Source organism: Mastigoproctus giganteus, chromosome 7 (assembly GCF_048544385.1).
Source record: "Mastigoproctus giganteus isolate SK-2022 chromosome 7, ASM4854438v1, whole genome shotgun sequence".
In the NCBI taxonomy this organism is placed as follows: domain Eukaryota; kingdom Metazoa; phylum Arthropoda; class Arachnida; order Uropygi; family Thelyphonidae; genus Mastigoproctus; species Mastigoproctus giganteus.
Window position 1 is genome coordinate 110,597,957 of NC_143581.1, and position 26,051 is coordinate 110,624,007.

Consider the following 26,051-nt stretch of genomic DNA (forward strand, 5'->3'; position numbering starts at 1 on the left):
GGACATAAATTCAAATTGAGGAAAGACAATTGTAGAATAGATGTGTGGAAATTCGCCTTTAGCCAGCGGGCAGTTGATAGTTGGAACAAACTTCGATCTGTTGTAGTGGAGGTCAACAACTTAAATAAGTTCAAGGCAGAACTAGACTAACATATGAAGTGATTGGATGGCTGAAATGAGAAGTTTTTGTTTTTTTTGGCTGATGCTATATAAGCTTGCTTTCTTGCATCATATGCCTCTACTAATGCTAATTATATCCGTAGCTGCAGTTGATTATGCCTCCATGTTTGGGAGAGTGAGTCTCATATTGTTTACTATGGCTGCAATCAGTGCTGCACTGAGAATAGAGTCTTATGGTACACTAGAGAAGATAATGAGATCATAAATGCATGCTGCTTTTACACATTTATTGTAATTTGCATAGAGCACACACTTGAAAATGATGAGTAAGTGAAGGTATAGGGTTATTTAGTGACTTATTCCACATATTCATTCCCTGGGATGTTGACATGACCCAGTAGCCAGCAGAAGGTGAGGTGAGCATCTCATTGCATGTTTGGAAGTGGCATAGCTTAGATTGGATCTATTTTATAATTGGATGAGGAAGAGAAATTAGACTGTAACTACATTAAGGAGTGTGTATATTACAGTTTGTTTAATATGGTGATTACTTATGCTGCCCTGGCTAATTTTTTGCATACAATTCTGCAGAATGATTATTTCACAATTGACATGAGCTGTGGACCTTTTTTTCAGTGATATCATCTGTGAGCTGTGATTGGACCATATGATTGGCAAACTGATGAATGAGATATTCATTTTAATCTGCCTTGTGAAAAAATTTGCATATGCAATGTGTGTGGCTTGCAGATGAACAGGAGGTGATTGCTGTTAAGTGGTTCATCAAGTACCAGCCACTGAAAATTAGAATACATGACAGTTTGTTGATGTTGTGATAGTTTTATGATACAAGGGATGCTAAGCCCAAAATGCATTTTTTTTTATTATTCATTTGTTATGCATGCTTGTCATTTGCATATCAAGATGAGTTACCTAGTTATATTCACCAAAGGAACAGGAAAAGCTTATCTATATTTGCTTTGTCTCTGAGAGCATGTTCCAGTATTAGAGAACTCTGAAGGTGTGAAATCTGATAGTTGAGTAGCCGGGACAATCAATTAATATGTTTATATGTTTAACAGTGCATTGTGTTTGGCATGAAGTACACTGAAGAGGAGTTTCACCCATAAATGGAGGAAAGATAAGTAGGCATTGCCAATTTACAATTGTGTTAATATATTTAACACAATTGTGTTTTTAAATATTGATAAAAAAGTAAAGAAAGAAAATTAAAACGACAATAACTGTAACTAATATTTATGAGTCAATGCAGTTGCAAGCAATCATGCAATACACCCATAATGTTAATGATAATATAAAGAATTATTAGAAAAAGTAAATCAATCCAATAATAATACCATCAGGGATCTAAGAAAACGCAAAAAAAAAAAAAAAAAATATATATATATATTATTGCTTTTTACCGACAATCTAGATGACTTCAACTGGGGCCAACCACCCAGAATGAAGGCAAAAAACGACAAAAAGTTCTCTGTTTCTGTGATGATCAATATATGCTAAATAATTTAAATCTAATTTAAATCTAAACCAAATATAAACCATTAAAGGCCAAATATAAATCGAATATAAATAAATCAAATGGTGATAAAAGTTAAGTTAAGAAATGGAACATGATATTGAATTCAGACATTTCCAAAAACATACTTTTGGTAATATTTTCATTTCAATACTTAACGTAATTAATAACACAAATGAAAGATTATTGCAAGAAGAAATTAGCATGTTACAATATAAAACACTATATCCATACGGTCTAAATAATAAATTTGATCAAAAATATATGACAAAGAATTTAAAAGATATTTGTGTTTATAATATGTTTCAAATTGCCAAACTTCGTAAATATAATCGCAATAGGAAATATAGTAAATCCAACACATATAATAGCAACTGAGAACATCTAGGAGACTTCATAGATTTATTCAAAATGTGGGACACGGATCCTATAAATATTAGCAAAATACATAACACACTTTTCTGTATTAAACTTAGTGTACTCAAAGCACTAAATAGAAAAACCAATGATTATGTCTTTAAATCTTCTCACCTATTGGACATTATATTAGACATTGTCAAATTCAGATTTCATATTTTGAATGTTAGCAAGCAGCCAGAAAACTCTGTCCTCATCTTATACTTTCAAAATAAATTAATGGATGATTTAGATATACATAAAACTATTAATTTGCGTAATGACTTGCTGCCTATTAATAACTTACATATTAATATTAGATTTAGATATTCTAGACCATTTGGTCTTAAAGCATGTAACTATAAAACAATAGCTACAAACCTTCACAATATTAACATCGGACAGGATACATGTGTTTGCCACAAACCCTCATTTCATAGATACGTGGATCCTAACCATAATCACATTATAACCGGCAATTTAGATATAATCCCATATCCCGAACTTAGAAATATTTTATCACTGGGTTTTAAATTTCGACCTAATCTACCTATTAATAAATCTAACTTTAAAAAATTGTTATATCTAGATTTACTTAAATACTGCATAAGATCAGCATACAACCATAACATACCAGTTGAAGCATACCATATGTGGTTATTTACAATGCTTAATATCATATCTAACAAATATAATCAATTAAAATTCATACAGGATAATCTATATAATACCAAATTAATAAATAGGCAGCTCAAAGATATACATGAACATTTTGTAATTACTCCCATTGATAAAGCTGCTTGCAATTATGCAATCATATGTAAATCATATTATATAGAAATTTTAAAAAATGAACTACAGTCTAGCCATACATATAAACGGATAACATCTTCCTCTAATATTATAATCAAAAAATTAATTGCATTACATAAAAAATTAAAGTTAAAGTATAATAACCTAAAATATCCATTTATATATGGCATTCCCAAATTTCATAAAACACCGATTGCTTTTAGATTCATAACATCATGTAGAGATAGTTATGCTAAATTTCCCGGAAAAACGTTAGAAAAGTTACTTAAAATTATTTTAAATAACTTAAATAAAACTATAATAATAAATAATAACTTACCTATTATAAATGCTATAAAAAATAACAACATTCATCAAATACAAACATTTGACTTTAACAGTCTATTTACGAGCATTAATCTTGATAACGTAAAAGTCGTTCTCCAGAAACTATATTTAGAAAATAAAAATGCTATAAAGGTTGATTTAACCTATTGGGATTCTCTAATAAAATTATGCATCTTTAATAATTATGTATATGATGGAACATTGTTATACTTACAAGTGACTGGTACCCCTATGGGAAGTCCAGCATCAAGCATAATAGCAAACCTTTATCTACATTATACAGAAAGAGAATTCCAAGATAACCTACTTATATACAGATACGTAGATGATATATGTGTTTTTAATTGTCCACATTTCGTCCAGGACTACAGTAAATTATATCCAGTAGAACTTGTACTGGAAAAAACTAGTAGTTCCGATACTATAGCAAATTACTTGGATCTTCATATAGAAATATTCAATAATAATAAAATAGACGTAAACGTATATAATAAAAGAGATGCATTTAATTTTAACGTAGTTAGCCTTACAAATTGGAGATCTAATATATCAAAATCAGTGCATGCTAATATAATTTTATCGCAATGTCTAAGGATTGCTTATATCTGCAATAGTAATAAAAATTGTTCAGTGGGCTTAACAGCGTTGTACAACAAGTTGATCAATAATAATTTCCCTATCGCTTACCTGAAATATCATTTCAGGAAAGCTATAAGCATAACTAATTTTAAAAATTTGTTTTCTGAACCTATTGTTTCAATATAATTTGCAATATAATTTTCATATTTAGTGCCATGTATATATGTACATAGGATACACTTTGCATTTTTGGTGTCTTACGGCATAGAAAACTTGTACCCACCGGCTTGCAAACTACAGTGTATAATTTTTTTTTTTATATATAGTTAATTTCATTTAAATTTAATTTCACGCTGAGATAACATGCAAATTCAGCTCAGGGTCCTACTATAGGAACGGGTTTGCGATCCTGGGCATACCCGAGCCACAACTTATATCTTGTAATGTCTTTAAGCTGTCCTACACTCTTTATTTTTATTTCTCCGAAATTATTAGGGCAATCTGAGGACGTAGGAGATACTATTTCTTATCTATACCACTATTTTTCGCCTTTTTGGAGTTCAGGTTCTATTATTCCTACTCCTTTAGTTTTTCTTCTTACTATCTGCATGTTTCTCTATGCGTTAATTTATTTATTTATTTTTACCGTATCCATCACATAGGGGGCACCACATATTATTTTGATGACTATTACATTATGTCCTAGATACGGTCAATATGTAGTATGTATTATATATTTAATCTTATTTTAATCATTAAATTACATTCTCTGTCGGGTCAACGATGATTAATATATGCTTACATTTATATTTTACTTATCCCTTTGATTCCAAGGAAGTGAAGCCAGTCGACATCGCTGGACAGTGCAGTGTCGAGTCAGTTTGGTGTGACATAAGCATTGGGAGATCAAAATTGAGAGTAGGAGTGTGCTATAGGCCTAATGACTCTGATGAGTATAATAAGAAACTGTTCGGAGAAATAGAGTGGGCCAGTAAATCAGAGAGTCTTATAATGGGGGATTTTAATTTCCCAGATATTGACTGGAATTTGGGGGCTGGTCACTCACACAGTAGCAAGGCTTTTGTGGATTTATTGGATGATTGTTTTCTACATCAGCATGTTCGGGAGGCAACTAGAGGGAGTAATACTCTTGATTTGATTATCAGTAGTGATTCTTCATGCATTAAGAATCTGCAGATAAATGAACCACTTGGTGGCAGTGATCACAGTGTGCTGAAGTGGGAGTTACTCAAAGAGGTAACTACCATTAGGGGTAAAGGGAAGGGGTATTGCTTTCGTAAAGGCGACTACAATGGACTGAGACAGTATTTAAATTCTATACAGTGGGATCAACTGATGATATTGCCAACAGCAAATTCAAAATGGGAAGCATTCAAAGAACTTATCGTGGAAGCTACTAGGCTTTACATACCAACTAAGAAATATTGTTCAAGGTTTAGGCCTAAATGGTTGTCAGATGAACTAATGAGGCATATGGCAGAGAAGAAAAATGCATGGGATACATACAAATTAACACGTGACACGGACGCCTATGATAGATACAAGTTGATCTGTAACCAAGTTACAAAGGAGGTTAGGCAGGCGAAGGCAGATTACGAGAGATCCTTGGCAAGGGATGCGAAGAAAAACAGCAAAGAGTTCTTTACTTATGTAAACTCTAGAAGGAAGGGGATGAATCAGATTGGTCCACTTGAGATCGATGGGTCAACTGTTGATGACCCTGCTCGGGTAGCTAACAAACTAAATGAATATTTTGCATCGACATTCACACATGAGGAGTTATTCAGCGAGGGGAATGCCAGAGGTGTATTCAACTCTAGCAGTAAGCTAGAGAATCTTGTAATAACTGAGAGCAAAGTGGAGGAGAAATTGTTGAAGATAAACATAAGAAAGGCACCTGGGGTGGATGGGATCTATCCAGTTATATTAAAGGAGGCAGCAAAGGAGGTAAGCAAACCCTTAGCCATAATTATGAGAGCTTCCTTGGACTCAGGGGAGGTACCCATTGACTGGAGATGTGCAAATGTGACCCCAATTCACAAAGGGGGATCAAAGGCTGACACAAGTAATTATAGACCTGTGAGTTTAACTTCTGTTCCCGGAAAATTAATGGAGGCACTGGTGAAAGAAGCACTGCAGGATCATCTAGACAAGACTTCAGTTATAGCTAGGACACAGCATGGTTTTGTTAAGGGGAAGTCTTGCCTGACCAATTTGATTGGATACTATGATGCAGTCACAAAAGAACTGGATGCAGGGAATAACTTTGATATTATATACTTGGATCTTAGAAAGGCTTTTGATACTGTTGCACATGGAAGACTGCCGCACAAATTGGAGCAGTGTGGCATTGGAGGCAAGTTGCTGCTATGGATAAAGGGGTGGTTGAGGGGGAGAAGACAGAGAGTGGTAATCAATGGACACTGCTCATCGTGGACTAATGTTATTAGTGGAGTCCCTCAGGGTTCAGTATTGGGGCCTTTATTGTTTTCTGTATTTATAAATGATATTGATGATGGTATATCAGGCTTAATGTCCAAGTTTGCAGACGATACGAAGGTTGGCAGGGTTGTCAAGGACACTACTGACACTATGCTGCTGCAACAGGATTTGGAAAGGTTGAGCAGATGGGCTTCGAGGTGGCAAATGAAGTTTAACATTGACAAATGTAAAGTACTACATATGGGAAACAGCAACCCCAGAGCAACGTATCAACTCTGTGGTACTACACTGACAGTGGTAGAGAATGAAAGGGACCTGGGGGTGGTGGTGCAGGCAGATATGAAGTTCTCTGAGCAGTGCAGACGAGCTGCAAGAGTAGCTCATGGTGTATTGTCAATGATATATAGGAATTTTTCTAGCAGGGATAAGGAGGTGATTATTCCCTTGTATAAGGCAATGGTCAGGCCACACCTAGAGTACTGTATACAGGCCTGGAGGCCTCATTTCAGGAAGGATGTAGAGCTGCTGGAACGAGTACAGAGAAGGGCAACTAGATTGGTGAATGGGACAAAGGGGTTCTCTTACGAAGAAAGGCTTAAGTTTTGCAAATTACAGTGTCTGGAAACTAGGCACCAGCAGGGTGATCTGATAGAGGTGTACAAAGCCTTGAATGGTTTGAGCATGCTCAATGCTGATGGGATTCTTCCTCTAGCTCAGAAAAATCACCTGAGAGGGCATAAATTCAAATTGAGGAAAGACAGATGTAGGATAGATGTGCGGAAATTTGCCTTTAGCCAGCGGGTGGTTGGTGGGTGGAACAGACTTCCATCCCTTGTCGTGGAAGTTGATAGCCTAAATAAGTTTAAGGCTCAGCTGGACAGGTATTTCGAACGAACAGAGGGGTGAAGTGGAAGTGGTTATTTTTATTTATTTATGTTACTTTTTTTTTTTTTTTTTTTTTTTTTTTTTGGCTGATGCTGCATAAGCTTGCTTTCTTGCATCAAATGCCTCTACTAATGCTAATGCTAATGATTCCAATATTTCTAAATTTTCTTAACTTTTATCACCATTTGATTTATTTATATTAGATTTATATTTGGCCTTTAATGGTTTATATTCGGTTTAGATTTAAATTAGATTTAAATTATTTAGCATATATTGATCATCACAGAAACAGAGAACTTTTTGTCGTTTTTTGCCTTCATTCTGGGTGGTTAGCCCCAGTTGAAGTCATCTAGATTGTCGGTAAAAAGCGATAATATATATATATATTTTTTTTTTTTTTTGCATTTTCTTAGATCCCTGATGGTATTATTATTGGATTGATTTACTTTTTCTAATAATTCTTTATATTATACTGTATATATATAAATATATATATTTTTTTTTTGGTTTTGCTGAGGCTAGATTTCCATATTCGCAGTTCATTTTTGAGATGGTGGAACGTTCGTTACTGACTTGTTCTCTCCATATTTGTGCCCATTCCAGATTGCATGCTTTGTCAATGATATTTTCATAATCCATATAAGTGATGAAAGAAGTGGATCAAGACAGATCAACAGATCATTTGGTTGAGTGCTCTCTTCTTTTGTTTCACTGAATACTCAAGTGTCCTGGTATTCAGCAGAAACTATTTGTTTATTGTGTTCTTGATGGTGATGAAGGGAAGATCAGATATGTTCTAATGTAGAATAAGAAGAGAACAATTTTTTAATAACTGAAACTACACTGAGGAAATCTGTATATATTAATGCAAGCTAATTAATTAATTTTTAATTAATTAATTAGCTTTAATTAATTATACATTTAATTAATGTATAATTAATTAAAGCTAACTGGATTTCGTTTAGTTTTTCTGTATGTTGTAGTGAACATGTTTTTTTGAATTTTTGTAGAAGTAGTGAAACTGTCTTGAATGCAAAATACAAGAAATAATGAAATACTGTCTGTAAAGAATGATAATACAGCTGCTGAAGCCACTTGATTGTCAAATTTAACACCATCTGTGTGTGTGTGTGTGTGTGTGTGTGTGTGTGTGTGTGTGTGTGTGTGTGTGTGTGTGTGTGTGTGTGTGTATATATATATATATATATATATATATAGTCTATGTTTGTCTGGATTTTGAAATGTGAGCAGTCTGTAATTTCTGGAAGCTGTGGGGTGGATGAGCATACCTATCACAATTTATGAAAAAACATTGCAATGAGGGAGTAAAAACCTTCCATCTATGGGAGAATCAGGTGTATCAGTATTTTGCAATTCAGGGTTAAGGTGCAGCACATGTCATGTACAGAGATGGTGATACATTTTTGCTTTGATGGAAAGCCTGTTTGTTTAATATGTTAGGAATCAATATCCGCTGTCAAGGAATACAATTTAAAAAGACATTATGACACGAAACATGCAACTAAGTTCGTCAGTCTCTAGGATCAGGTATGCACAGACAAACTGAACCTTCTCAAAAAATCATTAAAATTGCAACAATCAGTTTTTAAGAAAGTATCAGAGGATGCTGAGAGTTATGTCAAAGCTAGTTATATCATTACTCAAAAATTTCCAAAAGGTCAAAACCATTTTCTGATGGAGAATTTGTAAAGGAGTGCCTTGTAGCAGCAGCTGAAGTTGTGTGCCCAAACAAAGCTGATGCCTTCAAAAAGATAGGTTTGTCTTGAATGACTGTTACTAGGAGTGTAGAAGAACTGGCATTGAATGTTGGGTTTGAATCATCGACAGTTTCAAAATTTTCTACAGATGGAACGGGATGCTGATCATGCGATGTTATCTACTTCTATGATGTGTGATGGTTAAGCCGTTCAAAAGTGCTCACGAGGACTTTTGAGTTTAAAGATGCCATCCAAGAGTTCACAACAGCAGAAGGCAAGCCAGTATCAGAGTTCAATGATCCGAAGTGGTTGGCCGACACTTTGCCTTCCTTACGGACATTTCTTCTCATTTGAATGAGTTAAATTTGAAGCACCAGTCAAAAGATCAACTGGTGCATGTCCTGTTTAATCACATCAAAGCTTTTCAGATGAAATTAGAACTCTTTAAGTGCCAACTTCAAGACTAGAATTTAACTCATTTCCAAGGAATGTTGAAATTGCAGTCTGAAAAATATGCTCCTCAATATGTGGCTACAATATCTCAGCTCCAGACCGAGTTCCAAGAGAGAGAGAGATTCAAAGATTTCTGCACTCAAGAAAGGACCCTGAATGTGGTAACTAACCCTTTCTCTGTGAATGTGATGGAGACTCCAGGGGACCTCCAAATGGAAATCATTGACCTTCAATGTGACTCAGACCCGAAAATCAAATTTGGTGAAGACTCTCTCCTAGAATTTTTCCAAAAATATGTAGAAAAGGGAAAATCTGTCAATTTAAGAATGTATGCAGCAAGAATCTTTTCCCTCTTCAGTGGCATATACTTATGTGGACAGATTTTTTCTAGAATGAAGCACTCCAAGTCAAAATTGAGGACAAAAATTACTGATTGTCATCTGGAGCACTGCCTCCGATTAGCTACCACAAAAATAGTTCCTGACATTGAATTATTAGTAAAAAATAAACAGAGTCAGTTTTCTCATTAACTGAATCTTTCATTCCTTTCAATGCTATTGTATTGTAATAAAATTTTCTTATAAATGCAGTTGGTTTTGTTCTTTTAAAGTTTAAAATTTAAAAGATCCCTAGGTTTACAAAACAAAGTTATTACATGGAGTCGAATTCAGAAACAACTCTCAAGGGCAATATTTTTCAAGTTGAAAAATTAAAAGAATCCCATAATAGTAAAGTGCATGGAACAACACTGCAATTAGTTTTAAGTGTTTTTACTCAACAAATTTTCTCTTAGGTGTTGCTTCTGAATTCGAGCCTAAAAGCAGTATACAGGGTGATTCACTACCAGTGTGACAAATTTACAGGAGGTGTAGGGGGCACAAAGACGAATCGGAATCACATAGCATTGCAGGGTCCTTCGTCATGCAGTAGAGGATGTTGAATGGGAAGTCGCGTAAACAGCGATCCCGTTTCTGTGAACTGTTCTGTTGAAGAAACCAAGTAGCAAAAGTCCTCCGGAGTGGATAATCCGCAGGCTCCAATGATTGGACGTGTTGCAGATGGTATGAACTCATTTGGTTTGTTGACAGTATCCTCCATACAGTGGATTGGGAAATACCTAATTGTTGGCCTATCGCTCGAGTACTCGTACTCGGATTGCCTTCTGCAAGACGTAGGACATTCTCCTCATTGTCTGGCATCCTCGTTGTTCGCTCTCGATTCATGGTACCTCTCGTGAAACAACCAGTCTCACGTAACCTTCTCATCATACGATTAAAATCATATGATGAGGAGCACGCCTGTGCGGGAAACATTCCTGGTACAAGCGCAGAGCGGCATGCTCGTTACAGTCCACAGCTCCATACGCGAGGTGCATGTCGGCCAGTTCAACGTTTGAATATTCGTCCATCCTACTGCCTCGGGAACCAGTTCGCAAATGCTGACTTCCAGCGGGATCGCTGTTCACGCGACCTCCTGTTCAATGTCCTCTACCGCATGACGAAAGCATTTTGGACCCTGCAATGCTATGTGATTCCGATTCGTCTTTGTGCCCCCTACACCTCCTGCAAGTTTGTCGCACTAGTAGTGAATCACCCTGTATAAGACTTGTCTATTATATGGCCCGCGATGTGTACCAAATTTTCAAATGGCCTGTGACTTCCAAAAGGTTGAGCACTCTTGTTACAGACTATTGACATGAATTCTGTGTAACAGGTTAAAGATGTGGAAATAAACAGTGTAATTGACTTGGTAGTTAATGATCATTATGCTCCTTTGTAAACAGGCTAATCTTATTGGACAATTTATGTAGTTACTTGTGATTATATTGTTATTTGTCTTCATCTCATGTTGACTTCATAAGATCAATGGCTCCTTACGCCACATTTGGTCTTATTCATCATTGTGCCATGTGTTTGTCCTGTGGTTCTTTGTGCCACAATTTATATTTCTGTATATCATATGAATCTGTATATGGTATGAATGTTCTGTTCTGCAAAGGTATGTTCTGCAAAGATCTACCAGTTTGCCTTTTTGAGTCTTTTGATATCCAACAAGGACTGTTGGGTTGTTTGTAATTGCCTGTTTAGTTTGAAGGTGATGGCTCTATGATCTGATGTGGTCCAGACTGGCCAAACGCACCAGTCTAATTTTATAAGCTGTTGAATTGGTGCCAAGAGTAACATCAGTGTCACTTTTCCACATGGTACTGTTAATGTTATTGTTGTTTGATTTGTTGGTGCATCAGCAATTTAGGCTCTAATGCACTAGTGGTACTGTAAAAGTTGGGAGGTTATTTGGTTGGTTTAGCGCTTGAAAGGGTGGGGTAGCTATATAGTCTGAAAGTATCTGGCCATTGTGCGTGCCTGCCTGCTCTGTCTTCTGTACAGATATGCCATAAGGCACACACACACTATGATATTTGCTGTAGGTAGCAAGTCTATGACTGCTTGTAGGTATTCAATAGTTGGATTTATATCTTCACCTGGTCTGGAATATAGTGAAATAATGTAAAACTGTCCTACAGCACTGGTGATATGGGCACACACTGCCACTGGAGAGCAGAGGTGACCCACCTTTTTCACTGTAAAGTCAGTATTTTTAACTACTGTTGCTGTAGAAGGGACACCTGAGGTGTATTCTGTTATTTTATAGCCCTTAGGTATCCTTGAACCCTACCCATATGGTTGTAGGGCTGCTGGAGTACCAAGATATCTATATTATTTTCTTCCAATTTGAGTTTGATCTGATCTACCACAGCTCTTGCTCTTTGACATTCAATTAGATGAGATTTAGAGCCCTAGTCACATTTATGTTTTCAGTCTGGCCCATAGTTGGTCCTACATTGTATAAGTTTTACCATTTTCTTTTTATAACAGGGACATTTATCATCCCTGATACTGTGTGCATAGTCAGCCAGCTGTGCTGCCTTACAGGTAGCACATTTGGCTGCTGATTTTTATTTTGGCAGTTCTTGTAATCATGGCCAGTGACTGAAGTCTCTGGCAGTATGACCTTATTTATGACAGTTAAAGCACTTCTGTATGGGAAAGAATTCCCTGAATTTATGGCTGGTCCAGCCAGCATAGGTTCTTTATATTAATAAAGTTTTTGTTGCAGAAATCCAACATAAGATCTCTTTCCAGAGTTGTTTCAGGAATGTCAGGGTTCGAGCCTGTACCCACCAAATACAGAGGATGCGGCAAGGTCAGGGAATGACCACTGCATATCTCCGGAGCAATATGGCCTTGGTTGCTAATGCTCCTAAAAACCAAATAACCTTAAGCCTCAGGAATGTGAAATATAATAATGTTGGGGTTCCTGCCTCTCATGTTATTCACTTTTATTTCTTCCAAATGAAGTTTTAATTTTGTAATGACAGTGTCACTGGCTGCCTCACTGGATTTGTATGTAGAGTCAGGCTTAGCCATTATATTGATTATGTTTGTTTCTTTTGCCTTTGATATTTCCTTAGTCTTATTGTTGGTTTGTTTAGTTTGTGATGAATCTGCTTTGGTGGCCCTTGCTACTTGGGCTTAAGTCAAAGTACTTATTTCTTTATAAATATTCTTCTCTTCAGTCAGTTTCTACTTTTGCTTTCAATACCTTGTTTTCTGTATTAAGTTCAACCACTTTATGTTCCAAAAACAGACCAGCAGTTCAAAATCTGCAATTTTGTTGCAGATTAATCCTATTTGTCTGTTTATGAAGGAACTCTTCTAGGAACAGCTTCATTTCTTTAATTTGTCTTATGGGATCCTCTATTTGATTTATAAGCTGGAATTTCCTCTCCTCCTCTGTTTTTGTTACCTCTGGCTCTAAATTATCATTATCTTTTTTTATCTGTATTTTCTATCTGGATTTTGCCTTTTCTAGATGCTTTTTACACTAAGGTGGCCAAGGGGGCAAGCTTCTAAATCATCATTTGTAGTTTCTTCATTGTTTGGGTTTCTTTCTGTAAGCACCTCTATCTTACAATCAGGCAGGTCCTTCAAGTCAGGATCGCGATTAATATTTTTTGATTTTTCAGTTTTATTCCCTAGAGTTTTGGTCTTTGCCAGTCATTTTGTTGTTATTAAAATGTCCCTTATATCCAGGGGAGTAATTTAAGGTATGTTTTATAGTCATAGGCCTTAATAAAATGCAAGATGCAGTGTTTTCCCGTTTTGGTGGGAAAACAGTCACACACAAAGAAAAGTACTCTTATACACAAATAAATTTCTGTTTATACTCCGGCACGACAACCAAGTCAGTAGAGTTTACAATAAATCGTCAATACAAATATTTATCGTATTTAGTAGTCACGGGCTTGAACCCCGGTCCACTCAAGAAACGCATGCTATGCACTCGCGCTCAACTGAAATTCACATTTCCCCTCGCACACATTTTTGGAATTTTGAGGCATTGCAATATCACAATCTGCAATAGTAGGATCATCGCTGTAACAATTGTACTGCACATAAATGCATTCAAAACACCAACAATAACTAACAAGCTTACCTGAATAATGCTAGTTGTTTTCATCTGTGCACAACTTGAAGAATCCAATATCAATGGTTTTTGAAGCCGGAAAATCCTGGAAATCTTCACTGCCACTGTCGATCACTGTCTGCCGTTTAGATCAAGCGGAGCTTCCTGCTGATGCATCCTTCATTGCCGCGACAGCAATGCCCTCTGTTTCTGGTCCAGTGTGGGTGCTGACATGACCATGCATAGTACAGTTTCTTGTGTCTCACAGTGAGCACGAGTATTATGGTGGCTGTTGACTTGTGTAGTCTTACAAGCTAATATCCGGTGCATAGTCCATGTAGATATTGGTCATGCTTATGAAGTAAATGAAATGAAGTAAGATAAAATAAAAGAAAATAAAAAGTAAAGCAAATAAAATAACAAACAAGGTACAAGGTGTTATAGAATCCGACTTCATGGAGTTATAGTTGACGGGTTTTTATTTGCCTTGACTGCCTGGGTTTCTGCTTCTATTAGATTATGACTGGGTATTCTTTCTTTTGAGTTTGAGATTGCACCAGTGCTGTGTTCTCTCTGGGATTGCTATCTTCTGGTTTGTTTCACACTCTTGGACTCTTAATTCATCAATTCTGTGACAACCATCCCATGAGTAACCCATGGGATGGTTGTTACCTTGAAAGGCTGGGTTTCTTCTGTGTTAGTGTTGAGTACCTGTTTTTTTCTGGAGTTTGGAGAATTACTGTTATGATCCAGGTCTGTTTTTATGCTTTCTAGTACTTTGTCTTTAAAGTGGTGGAAATAGTCTTGGATTGCTGTTAATGCAAAACAAGGAACTCCTTGTTTTGCATTGATAGTGAGGTCTGGAAACATTTGATAAAATAAGCCTCTGTTCTGTGATATGCACAGTCAGTGGATATGACTGAAAGGATGGGGGAAGGGGGGATGATATGTAGATTTGAAACATTCTGCAAATCCCAAGTTTCCTCCACATCGAAGTGTGGAATAACTTGGGATTTTAGAATTTTTATTACTTATATTTCAAATTAATTTAAAATAACTAAAGCAGCAATGAACCTGAGAAGACAGATTTGACTAGTGTGAATAAATTATGTAGAAACTGAATCAATTACAATTTGAAATCAGATTGAATCTTGACAGTTCATAAGTCCTTAATTTGAGATTGGGGTTTATTTTGCTATAGTGAGTTTTAGCAAATTGCTATAGTTATGCTTAGTAGTGCAGCTAGTTGTATCAGCAGCTATCAGCTAGTGCAAGGGAAGTTTCAACAACTTAACATTTCATGTGGACCTGTTCACAAGGCTGTTGAATAATACTGAAAAATATTCTGTATTGTTATATGTACAAGATTAATGTGGTGCAGTAGCTAACACATTTGCTTTGCAGATCTGTATTGGAACATTCTGTGGACCTTTAACTGTTTCAGTAGTGAGTTAGCTAGTACTGTTTAGGCCCTCTATAGTAAGGTTTTTTAAGGAATTTTGAACTCTGTTTAAAAAAGGACCCTATACCTAGTGTTTTATAATTATATGTTTATATATATTTTTTGATATAAAAGAAGAACATTTTGTGTGTGTGTATATATTTGTGTATGCTGCGCGCATGCACGCACACAGGATGTTCATAAACCTTTATAAAACTGAAACATTATTGCATGAATAAAAATTTTATTATTTTTTTTCAAATTAATTTAAAATTAACTAAAGCAGCTGAATAGGGTGCATGGTACAAACATGAAACCAGGTGATAGAGGATATCTTAAAGTTTTTATTTGCCAACTACTAGATGGCAGCATAATTGGGAAATTTTAATCATGATGCGATTTGGCCTTTTGCATGATGAGTTGTTTCAAAGTGTGTGAACCTTACTTTTTAACTCACTAAAAATTTATAACTATTTAAAAGAAAATGGTGATTCTTCTGTTAACATGGAGTTTGTTGCCAGTAAAGGTTGGTGAGCGATTAAAAACTGCTTCTCATTACATAACATAAGAATTCAAGGGGAAAGTGCATCAGCTGATAATGAAGCTGCCAAGGAGTATGCAGAGGAATTTCAAAAAAATTATTGAAGAGCATAAATATACACCACATCAAGTTTTCAGTGCTAATGAGACAGGTCTTTGGTTGGAAAAAAATACCAAACAGAATGTTTATTTGAAAAAAGAGAAAACTGCATCAGGTTTTAAGGCATCAAAAAGATCAAGTAGTGTTACTTATGTGCAGTAACGCATCAGGAGATTGCATGATAAAACCTATGCTAGTTTATAGATCCTCTAATCCTCATGCAGTGAAAAGTGTAAATAAAAACACGTTACCAGTATATTGGAAAGCGAATAAAAAGCTTAGGTAACTGCCAGTTTATTTAAGGAATGGTTTTTAAATTGTTTTATGCCAGCTGTGGAAAACTATTCAAAGCGAAAAAATCTAGATTTCAAAGTTTTATTACTATTGGATAACATGCCAGACCAATCCAAAAGATTTGTCCTCCAAACGTTGAAATAATGTTCCTACCACCTAATACAACTTCTTTAATTCAGCCATTAGATGAAAGCACATGTAATGCAGTAGGGCCACATGTCCAAAATTACATATTTTATACAGCAATGATTTGAATGTGATTGTTCATGATAATAAATTATGTGATTAAGTTACAGTTCCACGTTTAGTGACCATATTTCATTGAAATCTAAGTTTTAAAACATGATTACTAAAATTATTGCCGCCCGGGCTAGTCGGGTGGGTAAAGCGCCTGCCTGGCAACCCAAAGGTCGCGGGTTCGAATCCCGCCTCGGGCTTGGATCAAAGTTCTGCAAAAAACCTTGGGAGGTGCACTATGGCCACAGAAGCCGATGCGCCAATAACTACCAAAAAAAAACAAACTAAAATTATTATATTAATCTAAAATAGAATATTTCTAATCTACAATAATTTTAGTAGAAATATACCAAACAACTAGGTATATTTCTACTTTCGAAAAATTTGAGTTAAGGCTGTACTGCACTGACTGTTTTATTTTGTGTATTCATCTATAGCCATAATGCCTTAAATTTAAGAATGATAATAATTATCATTTTTAAATTTAAGGCATTTTGGCCATAGATTATGGCATTATCATTCTTAAATTTAAGGCATTTTGGCCATAGATTATGGCATTATCATTCTTAAATTTAAGGCATTTTGGCCATAGATTATGGCATTATCATTCTTAAATTTAAGGCATTATGGCCATAACTGAATCTCTGTATCATTACCCTGCACGTAATTGTTTTGATAAAAATTCGAGATTTGGCCATACTACATTACATGTGCAATATCTACCTTTAAAACTCATTACATCAGAAAATCATTAAAATGAATATTTGAAAAAATTGATTCCAACTCTATTGAAGTTATGGAGGTATAGAAACATTTTTCAGTTGTGGTACAGCAGGCCCCCGTTATAACGTGATTCGCTATAACGCTGTTCTTATATTATATTTAATTTATATTATATTATATTATATTTAACGAAATCGTTTCATTTGATGGAGTTGATAGCTTGAAAATGAATAGCAAAACAGCATTAAAACGTTTCCCATGCCGACTTGAGAAATTTTCCCACGCTCTGAAATTTTCTCACACGCTAATTTAATTGCAGTACAATGACTTGTTACGTAGTCCTGAGATCAACATTTTAAAAAATGATCAAGTATATTGCTTATAATATTTGCATTGTAACATTGTATCGTAATTAATGCAACCAACGCAGTTACATTTTCAAAGAGTTAATAATGGCCGATAAGAATGAAAAAAGCAACAATGTCTGGACGCAGTACGAAGACTATAAATGTAAGAAAAAGACTGAATTTGAAAATTAAACGTTTTGAAGCGTATCGATTCCGGTCAACGACAACCGGATGTGTGTCATAATTTAGGACTTGCAAGTTTAACTGTAAGAACAATTATAAAAAAATGAGTTAATTTTAGCAGCGGGAAAGATAGCTGTTCCACTGCAAGCAACTAGGGCTAGGCCGACTATTAGGATTGAAATGGAAAGACTAACTAATTTTATTGAAGATAATATCCAATGCAGAATTCAGTTAAGTTAAATATTATAAATAATAAAAAACAGAGAGAGATTAGCTTATATGATGATCTGAAGAAAACTCACCTAAAAAAAAAAAAAAAAAATGTGGAACCATTTAAAACCGGTAAAGGCTGGTTGAATAGATTTAAAATCTAGGGAGAAGCCGCAAGTGCAGATCAAGGAGCCAAAACTTTCAAAAAAGAACTTGTTAAAATTATTGAAGAGGGGTATTACGTGTTATACTTCTCAACAAGTTTATAACATAGATGAAGCAGGACTTTTGTGGAAACGAATGCCTAAAAGAAGTTTCATATTGAAAGAACATGCCAGGTTTCAAAGCGGCAAAGGATCGGGTGACTTTATTGTTGGGTGGTAACGCTGCGGGGGATTTAAAATTAATACCCCTTTTAGTTTATTTGGAAGAGGGCCAAAGTTCAACCCAAAATCGACACATTTTTAATTTTCATCAATTAAATTAAATCAATTAAAATCAATTAAATTCATGATTTTAATTGGAATTTTAAGTTTAATTTTGATACGTAAGTAGTTACCACATAATTATATACGTATGTAATGCAGAATATTTTATATGTACAAATATTTGAATATTAAATATTTTGATCGACATTCGTGCATCTTTTCACTACCGTTTATTATTGATTAGGAAATATCCTATGGCACTGACCGCAACTTACAAATACATATGTTACCTTATGGAAAAGTGGTGCTCGCTTAGCGCGGATTCACTTACTGCTCTGTTTTTCCGGAACGGATTATCAGCGTTAAGCGGGGGTCACCTGTATTTGAATCATATCTTTATTGCTCAAAGAAGTAAAGCCATCAACATTAAATGCATATTGGAAAAATGTATGGCCAGAGTCAGTTCATTTAGGAAATATGGTCGAATTTGCAAAAAACAGAATTTGTGCGATAGTAGAACTTGCTAAGTTGGTAGGTGGTTGTTGTTGTTATTTTGGTTTTTAGGAGCATTAGCAACTAAGGCCATATTGCTCCGGGGATATGCGGTGGTCATTCCCTGACTTTTCCACATGCTCCTTATTTGGTGGTCACGGGCTCGAACCCCGGTCTAATCAAGAAGCGTGTGCTACGCACTGCCGCTCCTGCCCACCTGGCTATAGAGGCGCCAAGTTGGTAGGAGGGGAAGGTTTTTATGATATGATTACTGAAGATGTTCAAGAATTACTAGTATAAAAAGAGGCTGGCAAAGTGGATTTGGTGGAAATGGCATTTGACGTAAACCAAATCAATTCAGAGGGTGATTGTGCAGATGAAATTTTTAAGTTTCAAATTTTACACTAAAAAGCATATGGGAAGGCATAAACTTAGCCGAGCAATTAGAACGTTATTTTTTGAATGCAGCTCCTTCGACCAAAAGGAGCACAAAGTTCAAAAGGGAACTTTAAACGTGCTTAGCTTCATAGCATGAAATTTACAAAGATCTATAAGTAAAAGCAAACAAACCTAGATTACTGATTTTTTTAAAGAGAGCAAAAGATAGATGCTACAGAAGAAAGTTCAGAAGGTGAAGATATTCTGCAACAGAGAATACATTCTCGTTTGATTGTGCTTAGCAGCAATGAAGAGGAAGAAAATTAAATGAACATACATTATCTGACATACATGTATTAAAGTTTGTAAGTCAGTTTGTTCAGTTCATTACTATTTTTAATAAAAATTAAGTTTCTGATAGTTATAAAAAAATGGTGTATTTTTTTTAGCTTTTGGAACATAAACCCCCCCCCCCCCTTTTGTAATGGTTCCTAGTCCTGTATAACATGATTTCGCACCACATGAGATTTTATAAGAACCTAACTACCATGTTATCTGTATTTTTAAATAATAATATAATAATAATAATAAAACGGATACATAATCTATACAAATGCTTTTTATATAAATATATGATAATTTTGATAATTTTAAGGAATGGAACTACTATATAGTAAAGTATCAGATCCGTGCCATTGAGAATCACTTGAACATTATATCTGTCCTGATTGTACATGCTTATTTAAGCTGGTAGAATAAAATTATTTTAACTAAAGAACCAAACAACTAGGTATATGTACCTTGAGTCAAAAATAAGTGCATTCTCTCTAAGGATAAAATAATTAAAATTACAATTAATAAGTATTTTATATACAAATATAGACAAAAAACAAAATACTAATTATAAATACAATACATCAATACCATCATTAGTTGTTATCTATTATCAAATTTTTTTTTACCAGTTGAAGCCAGGAAATAGGATAAAGTTGCTATATGTTTGCATTTTAATTTAACAGCTTACTGTTTCTATGAGCAGGCTATTGAACCATTCGACTTCTAGTTTGTAATGTTTTCTTAAGGAAACAAGGAAGGAAGAGAATAAAGTATTTAAGAGTAGGAAAGAAATAAGATAGTGTCTAAAAAGGTCCCTAATTTGCTAAAGTAGAGTGATAATTGCCTATAGTACTGTCAAATAAGCACAGAGTTTATTATTAAAAAATTAATCCATTTTTAATTAAATTAATTTTAATAACATTAGTGTTATTTTAATTTTAATGTTATTTTAATTAGTACATCATTCTGAATGAATAAATAAATTTTCTGTGTACTAATTAATTAATTATTATATCCAAAATTAATTCAAAATGAATATCATTTTGATTTAATTACTGAATAAACAATTTTATTGCATTATCTGTTTCCAGCTTGGAGATTTAAAATTAACTCGCCAGTTGGCATCACAAATTACTATTAGAGGAGCAACGTTATATGATTTGCTTGCTAAGGAGATTGAACTTAGAGTAAGTAAATATTTTTTCATTCTGTATATATGTACAAGTTTGTAAGAGGTAAGGAAACAATTTTGAACTCTAACAAAACTTTTACCGAAAAGTTTTGTTGGAGTTTAAAAGTAGTAAATGTAGAAAGTGGCATATATAAGAACTCACATTTATGAAATAATTATATTTCATAAACTTTTATTCTCCAACTGTTTATGTTCACTTTTCATGTTTTTTCATATTTTTTGCAGTGTCACTGTAATGGTTAGTTATTTTCATTCCACTTTTTTTTTCTATTTTTTTACTTTAATAGTAGTCATTTATATATTTACATGAGTTTTCTATTTCAGTCCTAAATCTTTACTTAATTTTATCATCATTCAGAATAACTTATGCTCAACTCAACTGATGATGTTACCAACCGCAAATTCTAAATGGGAACCATTCAAGGAAGTAATCTTGGAATCTACTAGGCTTTTTTGTCCCACCTAAGAAATACTGTTCAAGATTTAGGCCTAAAAGAATGGTAGATGAACTAATAAGACTCATGGCAAAGAAGAAAAATGCATGGGATGCATATAAAATATCAGTTGACACAGAAGATTATGGTAGATATAAGCTAGTCTGTAATCAATTACAAAGGAGGTCAGGCAAGAGAAGGCAGATTATGAGAAATCTTTGGGAGAGGATACAAAGGAAAACAGCAAAGACCTCTTTACTTATTTAAACTCAAAAAAGAAGGGGATGAATCAGATTGGTCCACTTAATACTGATGGTTCAGTTGTTGATGATTTTACTCAGGTAGCTGATAAACTGAATGAGTATTTTGCATCTACATTCACACATGAAGAAATCTGTAGGGAAGTGAAGCCAGAAGCTTATAAAGATCTAGCAGGGAGCTAAATGATGTTGTAATAACCGAGAGCAAAGTGGAAGAAAAACTGTTAAAATTTAACATAAAAAAAGCACCTGGGATAGATGGGATCTATCCAGTTACATTAAAGGAAGCATGCAAACCATTAACCATAATTATGAAAGCTTGCATCAAATGCCTCTACTAATGCTAATGGTAAAAAAATTCCAGTTCTGCATTCCTTATATCTGTGTGATACCACATCTCTGATATCCCAACAATATCTGCCTTTGATGTTTTGAGCAATACCTCAAATTCATCAAATTTATTTACCAAACTCCTAGCATTGGTGTACACGCAAGTATACATGCACCTGTTCCTATTCTTAGCTACCCTAACACAACCCATGTGTTTACTTGTACCGCAATGACTCCCAGCAGTCTCTGCAATATCCTGCATTCTGTTTTACGGGCTGCTGCTCATTCCAATAGATGCAGTGCAAGAATCACTTTCACCTCTGCCAGTGGCTATTGTTAATCTATTAGTCCTTTTATCCCCCCAAGCTAAACTTTTACAGCAGTTTTCCGACCCACCTAACACTGCCTGAATAGCCATCACAGTTGTGAAGTTAATTCTACAATATGAGAGATGCTAAATGGTGAACAGAAATGAAATGGTGCCATCTGAGTGGCAATAAAATTAAATGATGCCTTTACACTACTTATGTTGTTAAATTTATGGCTAAACTATGGTGGTGTAGCTAGACTGATATTATATAGTTAATTTAAACCCATATCATATTATGCCTTGTGCATTTAATCTTAAAAAAAAAGTAAATTATACACTTTGTATACTGATGGTACAGTTTTATCAGGAAATCAGTCCAGTTCTAGAAGAGGAATACAAAATTTGTGACTTTCTCTAATCCCATATCATGAAAAAAATCACAAAAAACATCCATATAAACAAACCATCAACCAGATAACCAGTTAGCCTTGTGAAACACTTTCCAGTCCAAAGAAAGATTCAAGCCATGCTAATTTTGACATGATTTGATTTTTAATGGTGCTTTGGTAGGTTAGTCGATAATTTTTCAAAATAAGAGAATATACTAAAACTTATAAACAACTTAAAAATATATTGCCATGTTAATAAGTATAGAACCTAAGATTACTTCCTCGATTGATTCCCATTTAGAATTTGCTGTTGGTAACATCATCAGTTGGTCCCACTGTATAGAACCTAAAAAATCTCTGAGACCACTGTAGTCACTTTTACGAAAGCAAAAACACTTCCCTTTACCCCTGATGGTAGTTACATCTTTAAGTAAATCCCACATCAGTACACTGTGATCACTGCTACCCAGTGGTTCCTTTATCTGTAAATTCTTAATGCATGAATAATTACTGCTGATAATTAGATCAAGAGTGTTACTCCCTCTTATTTCCTCTGTAATATGCTACTGTAGAAAACAATTATCCAATAAATTCACAAAAGCCTTGCTAGTGTGCTAGTGACCAACCACAAGTTTCAATTTATATCTGGGAAGTTAAAATCTCCCATTATAAGACATTCTGATTTACTGGCCCATCTATTTCTCTGATTGTACTCATCAGAGTCATTAGGCCTATAACAAACTCCTACCCTCATTTTTGCTTTCCCAGTGCTTATGTTACCAAACTGACTCAACATTGCTCTGTTCATCTATGTCAACTGGATGCATTTCCTTAGATTTTAGGTGTTTCTTTACTAACAGCATAACCCCTCCTCCATTGCTGTCCTGTCTATCCTTTCTGTACAAATTTTACTCACCAAATTCCAATTCTGCATCCCTTATATCTGAGTGGCACCAAGTCTCTGATATTCCAACAATATCTGCATTGGATGTCTTAACCAGCACTTCAAATTCATCAAATTTGTTTACTATACTCCTACCATTGGTGTACATGCAAGTATACATGCACCTGTTCTTACTTTTTTTTGGCAGCATCATCAGCAATCCTGGTATTCCAGTATGGCCTGGGATCCAGCAGAACACAACCTTTTGCTGATGCTCTCTGAGACAAATCTACTCTGTTCTGATGAGCTTTATTAATGGATGAGTAGGTGGGGAAGTGTTTTACATGGTTAATAAGGAACTTTGCAAGTCTATGATTATTATGCTCTTTTGGATTGACAGATTGAAAATATTTTCCAGAGCAAGCTTTATGGTATATAATTCAGTAGTGTAACTACTACATTCTGTAGTAAGAGATAGAGAAATGGTAGTATCAGGGAGTACCACTGCTGTACCTGATCCACTCACAGACTTTGATCCATCAGTATATATTTTAGCAAAGTCAGGGTAATGTTGAGTATGTGTACACAGTGTGTAGCTGTGGATGTTAATATCTGATAGAGACTGTTTACCCCATTGGTGGGAATAATTGTCACAAGATGGCACGATGATGGACCATGGAGGGTTGGGATCTGTAGGATCTTGAAGAACTTAATTGAAGAGTATATTCCAATCTTCTGCTAGTTCCTTTAAACTAATAACAGTAGGCTGAATTGCCTGTAGTTTGTTTTTATGAAAGGTCATAAACTGTGGATCATAAAGTATTGACCAATTAGGATTGGTCTCCTGGCTTTGGATCTTGGTTGCATAGTCCATAGCAACATCTTTCTCCTGATACTTAGAGGAGCTTCATGGGCTTCAATGTACAAACTTTGCACTGGAGGTGTTCTGAAAGTACCTAGAGCTGTCCTAAGACCTGAATGTTGAATAGGGTCGAGGAGAGATAAAAGCACTCTCCCTAGCAGAATCAAAGACAGGCATGCTGTAGTCCAGGTTGGATCTGATTAAGGATCTATATAAGTGAAGCACGCCGTTCCCCAAGTTGTGGCTGATAAGATTCTGAGTATGTACAGTTATTTTGACAAGCAGTCTGGAGATATTCAGTGTTCTTTTGGTAGTTTAACTTGTTGCCTAACAGACAAATACTATTAGTTGTTGGAAGACGATGGTTATCCAAGTGGAGTTTGGGTTCAGGATGCATTTTACATCTGGTGCAGAAGGGAATGGCAGTAGATTTCTGGCTGGATAGTCTATAACCGTTTTGTATCATCCATGTCTGGATGCAATTAATTGATATTTGCAGTTGCTGCTCAATGTAGTTCATGTTTTGAGAATGACAGGATCTGAAAATTGATCCAAAAATTGAAGAAAAATAAATTACTGGTGGAATCAAGATTGCAACAATGCAAAAAAAGTGAAAAACAAAGCATGGAATCTATTCCGCAAACATCCAACCACCTCCAATCTTATTAATCGTAAATGTCTTAGAGCTAAAGCTTGTTATATCAGACGTGATGTAACAAGTGTGATATAAAATTGTGAGATCGTCAGCGAAAAGGTATGAATCCACAATTTTGGAAAGAGTTCAGTTATGTGATTCATTATAATTGCAAAAAAGTAGTGTGTGGTATGGTTGTTTATTGGCGCATTAGCTGCTACGGCTATAGTGGGCCAAAAAAGTAGCACTGAGAATAGTCCCTTGTGGGATTCCTTCTCCTTGGACAGTTTTTAGAGAGGGTTCTCTGATAGCAAACTTTGAAGGATCTTTACTGTAGGAAATTTTGGATAAAATATGGCAAATGGCCTTTCAGGCAAAGAGAATGTAGATTCTTTAAGATACCGAAACGCCACATGGTGTCAAAGGTTTTCTCAACTTTAAGGCAGATTGTGATGAAATGTCCCTTTTTGATGAATGCATTTCTGATGTTTGCTTCAGCTTTAATCATGAGATGCAATGATGATCGATTTTTTTAGAATCCAAATTAGTTGTTGTTAATCAAGTTTTGGGGCTCAAGGAACCAAGTGAGATGTATAATTTTCTCGAGGGTTTTGCTCAGACAGCTGGTAAGAGATATTGGCCAGGAGATGTGAGGAACAGAATGGATTCTGAATCTCGTTAAAATGAATATATTGATGTTAGAACGCTACCTGCTGGTGTTACTTGGAGTGATGATTGTTCACATATGAAATCCAGTTACTAAAAAGCAGTGCCTACTTGTTCCAGTTCCCCAGAGAAGTGCCCCAAAGCGCATAGGGAGGACTATCCCAAATATAAGTGGCAGCAGACATGTTAATTCAGGCTGCTTACCTCTCACAGTTTTGACTTATTAAAAATTCATCACACCTTTCTTCATTTATTTATTTCTTTATAAAATTATAAATTATATTTAAAATTTACTCCTTAGGAAGTGCGCTCAGGTGTACTGGCAAAACAACTTGAAATTTCAGAAATAGAAAAGGGTTTAGAAACAGCAGTTAAAGGAGTTGAGGTAAGTTTATTAAATTGAAATACCCAGAGTTTTGATAATGATCTTTCTCTTTTGTAATTGAATAATGTTAAATTTAATTGCTCACATTTCATTTGGATTTCAAAATTTATTTTAGTATTCTTTGCTGTGTTGCTGCTTTCATTTTATGTTGATTCTCATAAATTATAAGTCACTATTGTAGTAATGTTTTATATTACTGATTATGGAACAAAATAAAAACTATAACTGTTGTTGTTGTG

At 35.0% G+C, this 26,051-nt stretch overlaps 1 protein-coding gene across 1 annotated transcript in view; it reads left to right on the forward strand.

Annotated features, from left to right (window-relative positions):
• Positions 1–26,051, forward strand: part of LOC150083144 (intraflagellar transport protein 38-like) — a 239,424-nt gene that overhangs the window by 73,231 nt on the left and 140,142 nt on the right. The window contains exons 5-6 of the mRNA XM_090377844.1: positions 20,559–20,654; positions 25,729–25,812. Coding sequence (XP_090233970.1) covers positions 20,559–20,654; positions 25,729–25,812 — 180 coding nt within the window. The remainder of the gene's footprint in view (positions 1–20,558; positions 20,655–25,728; positions 25,813–26,051) is intronic.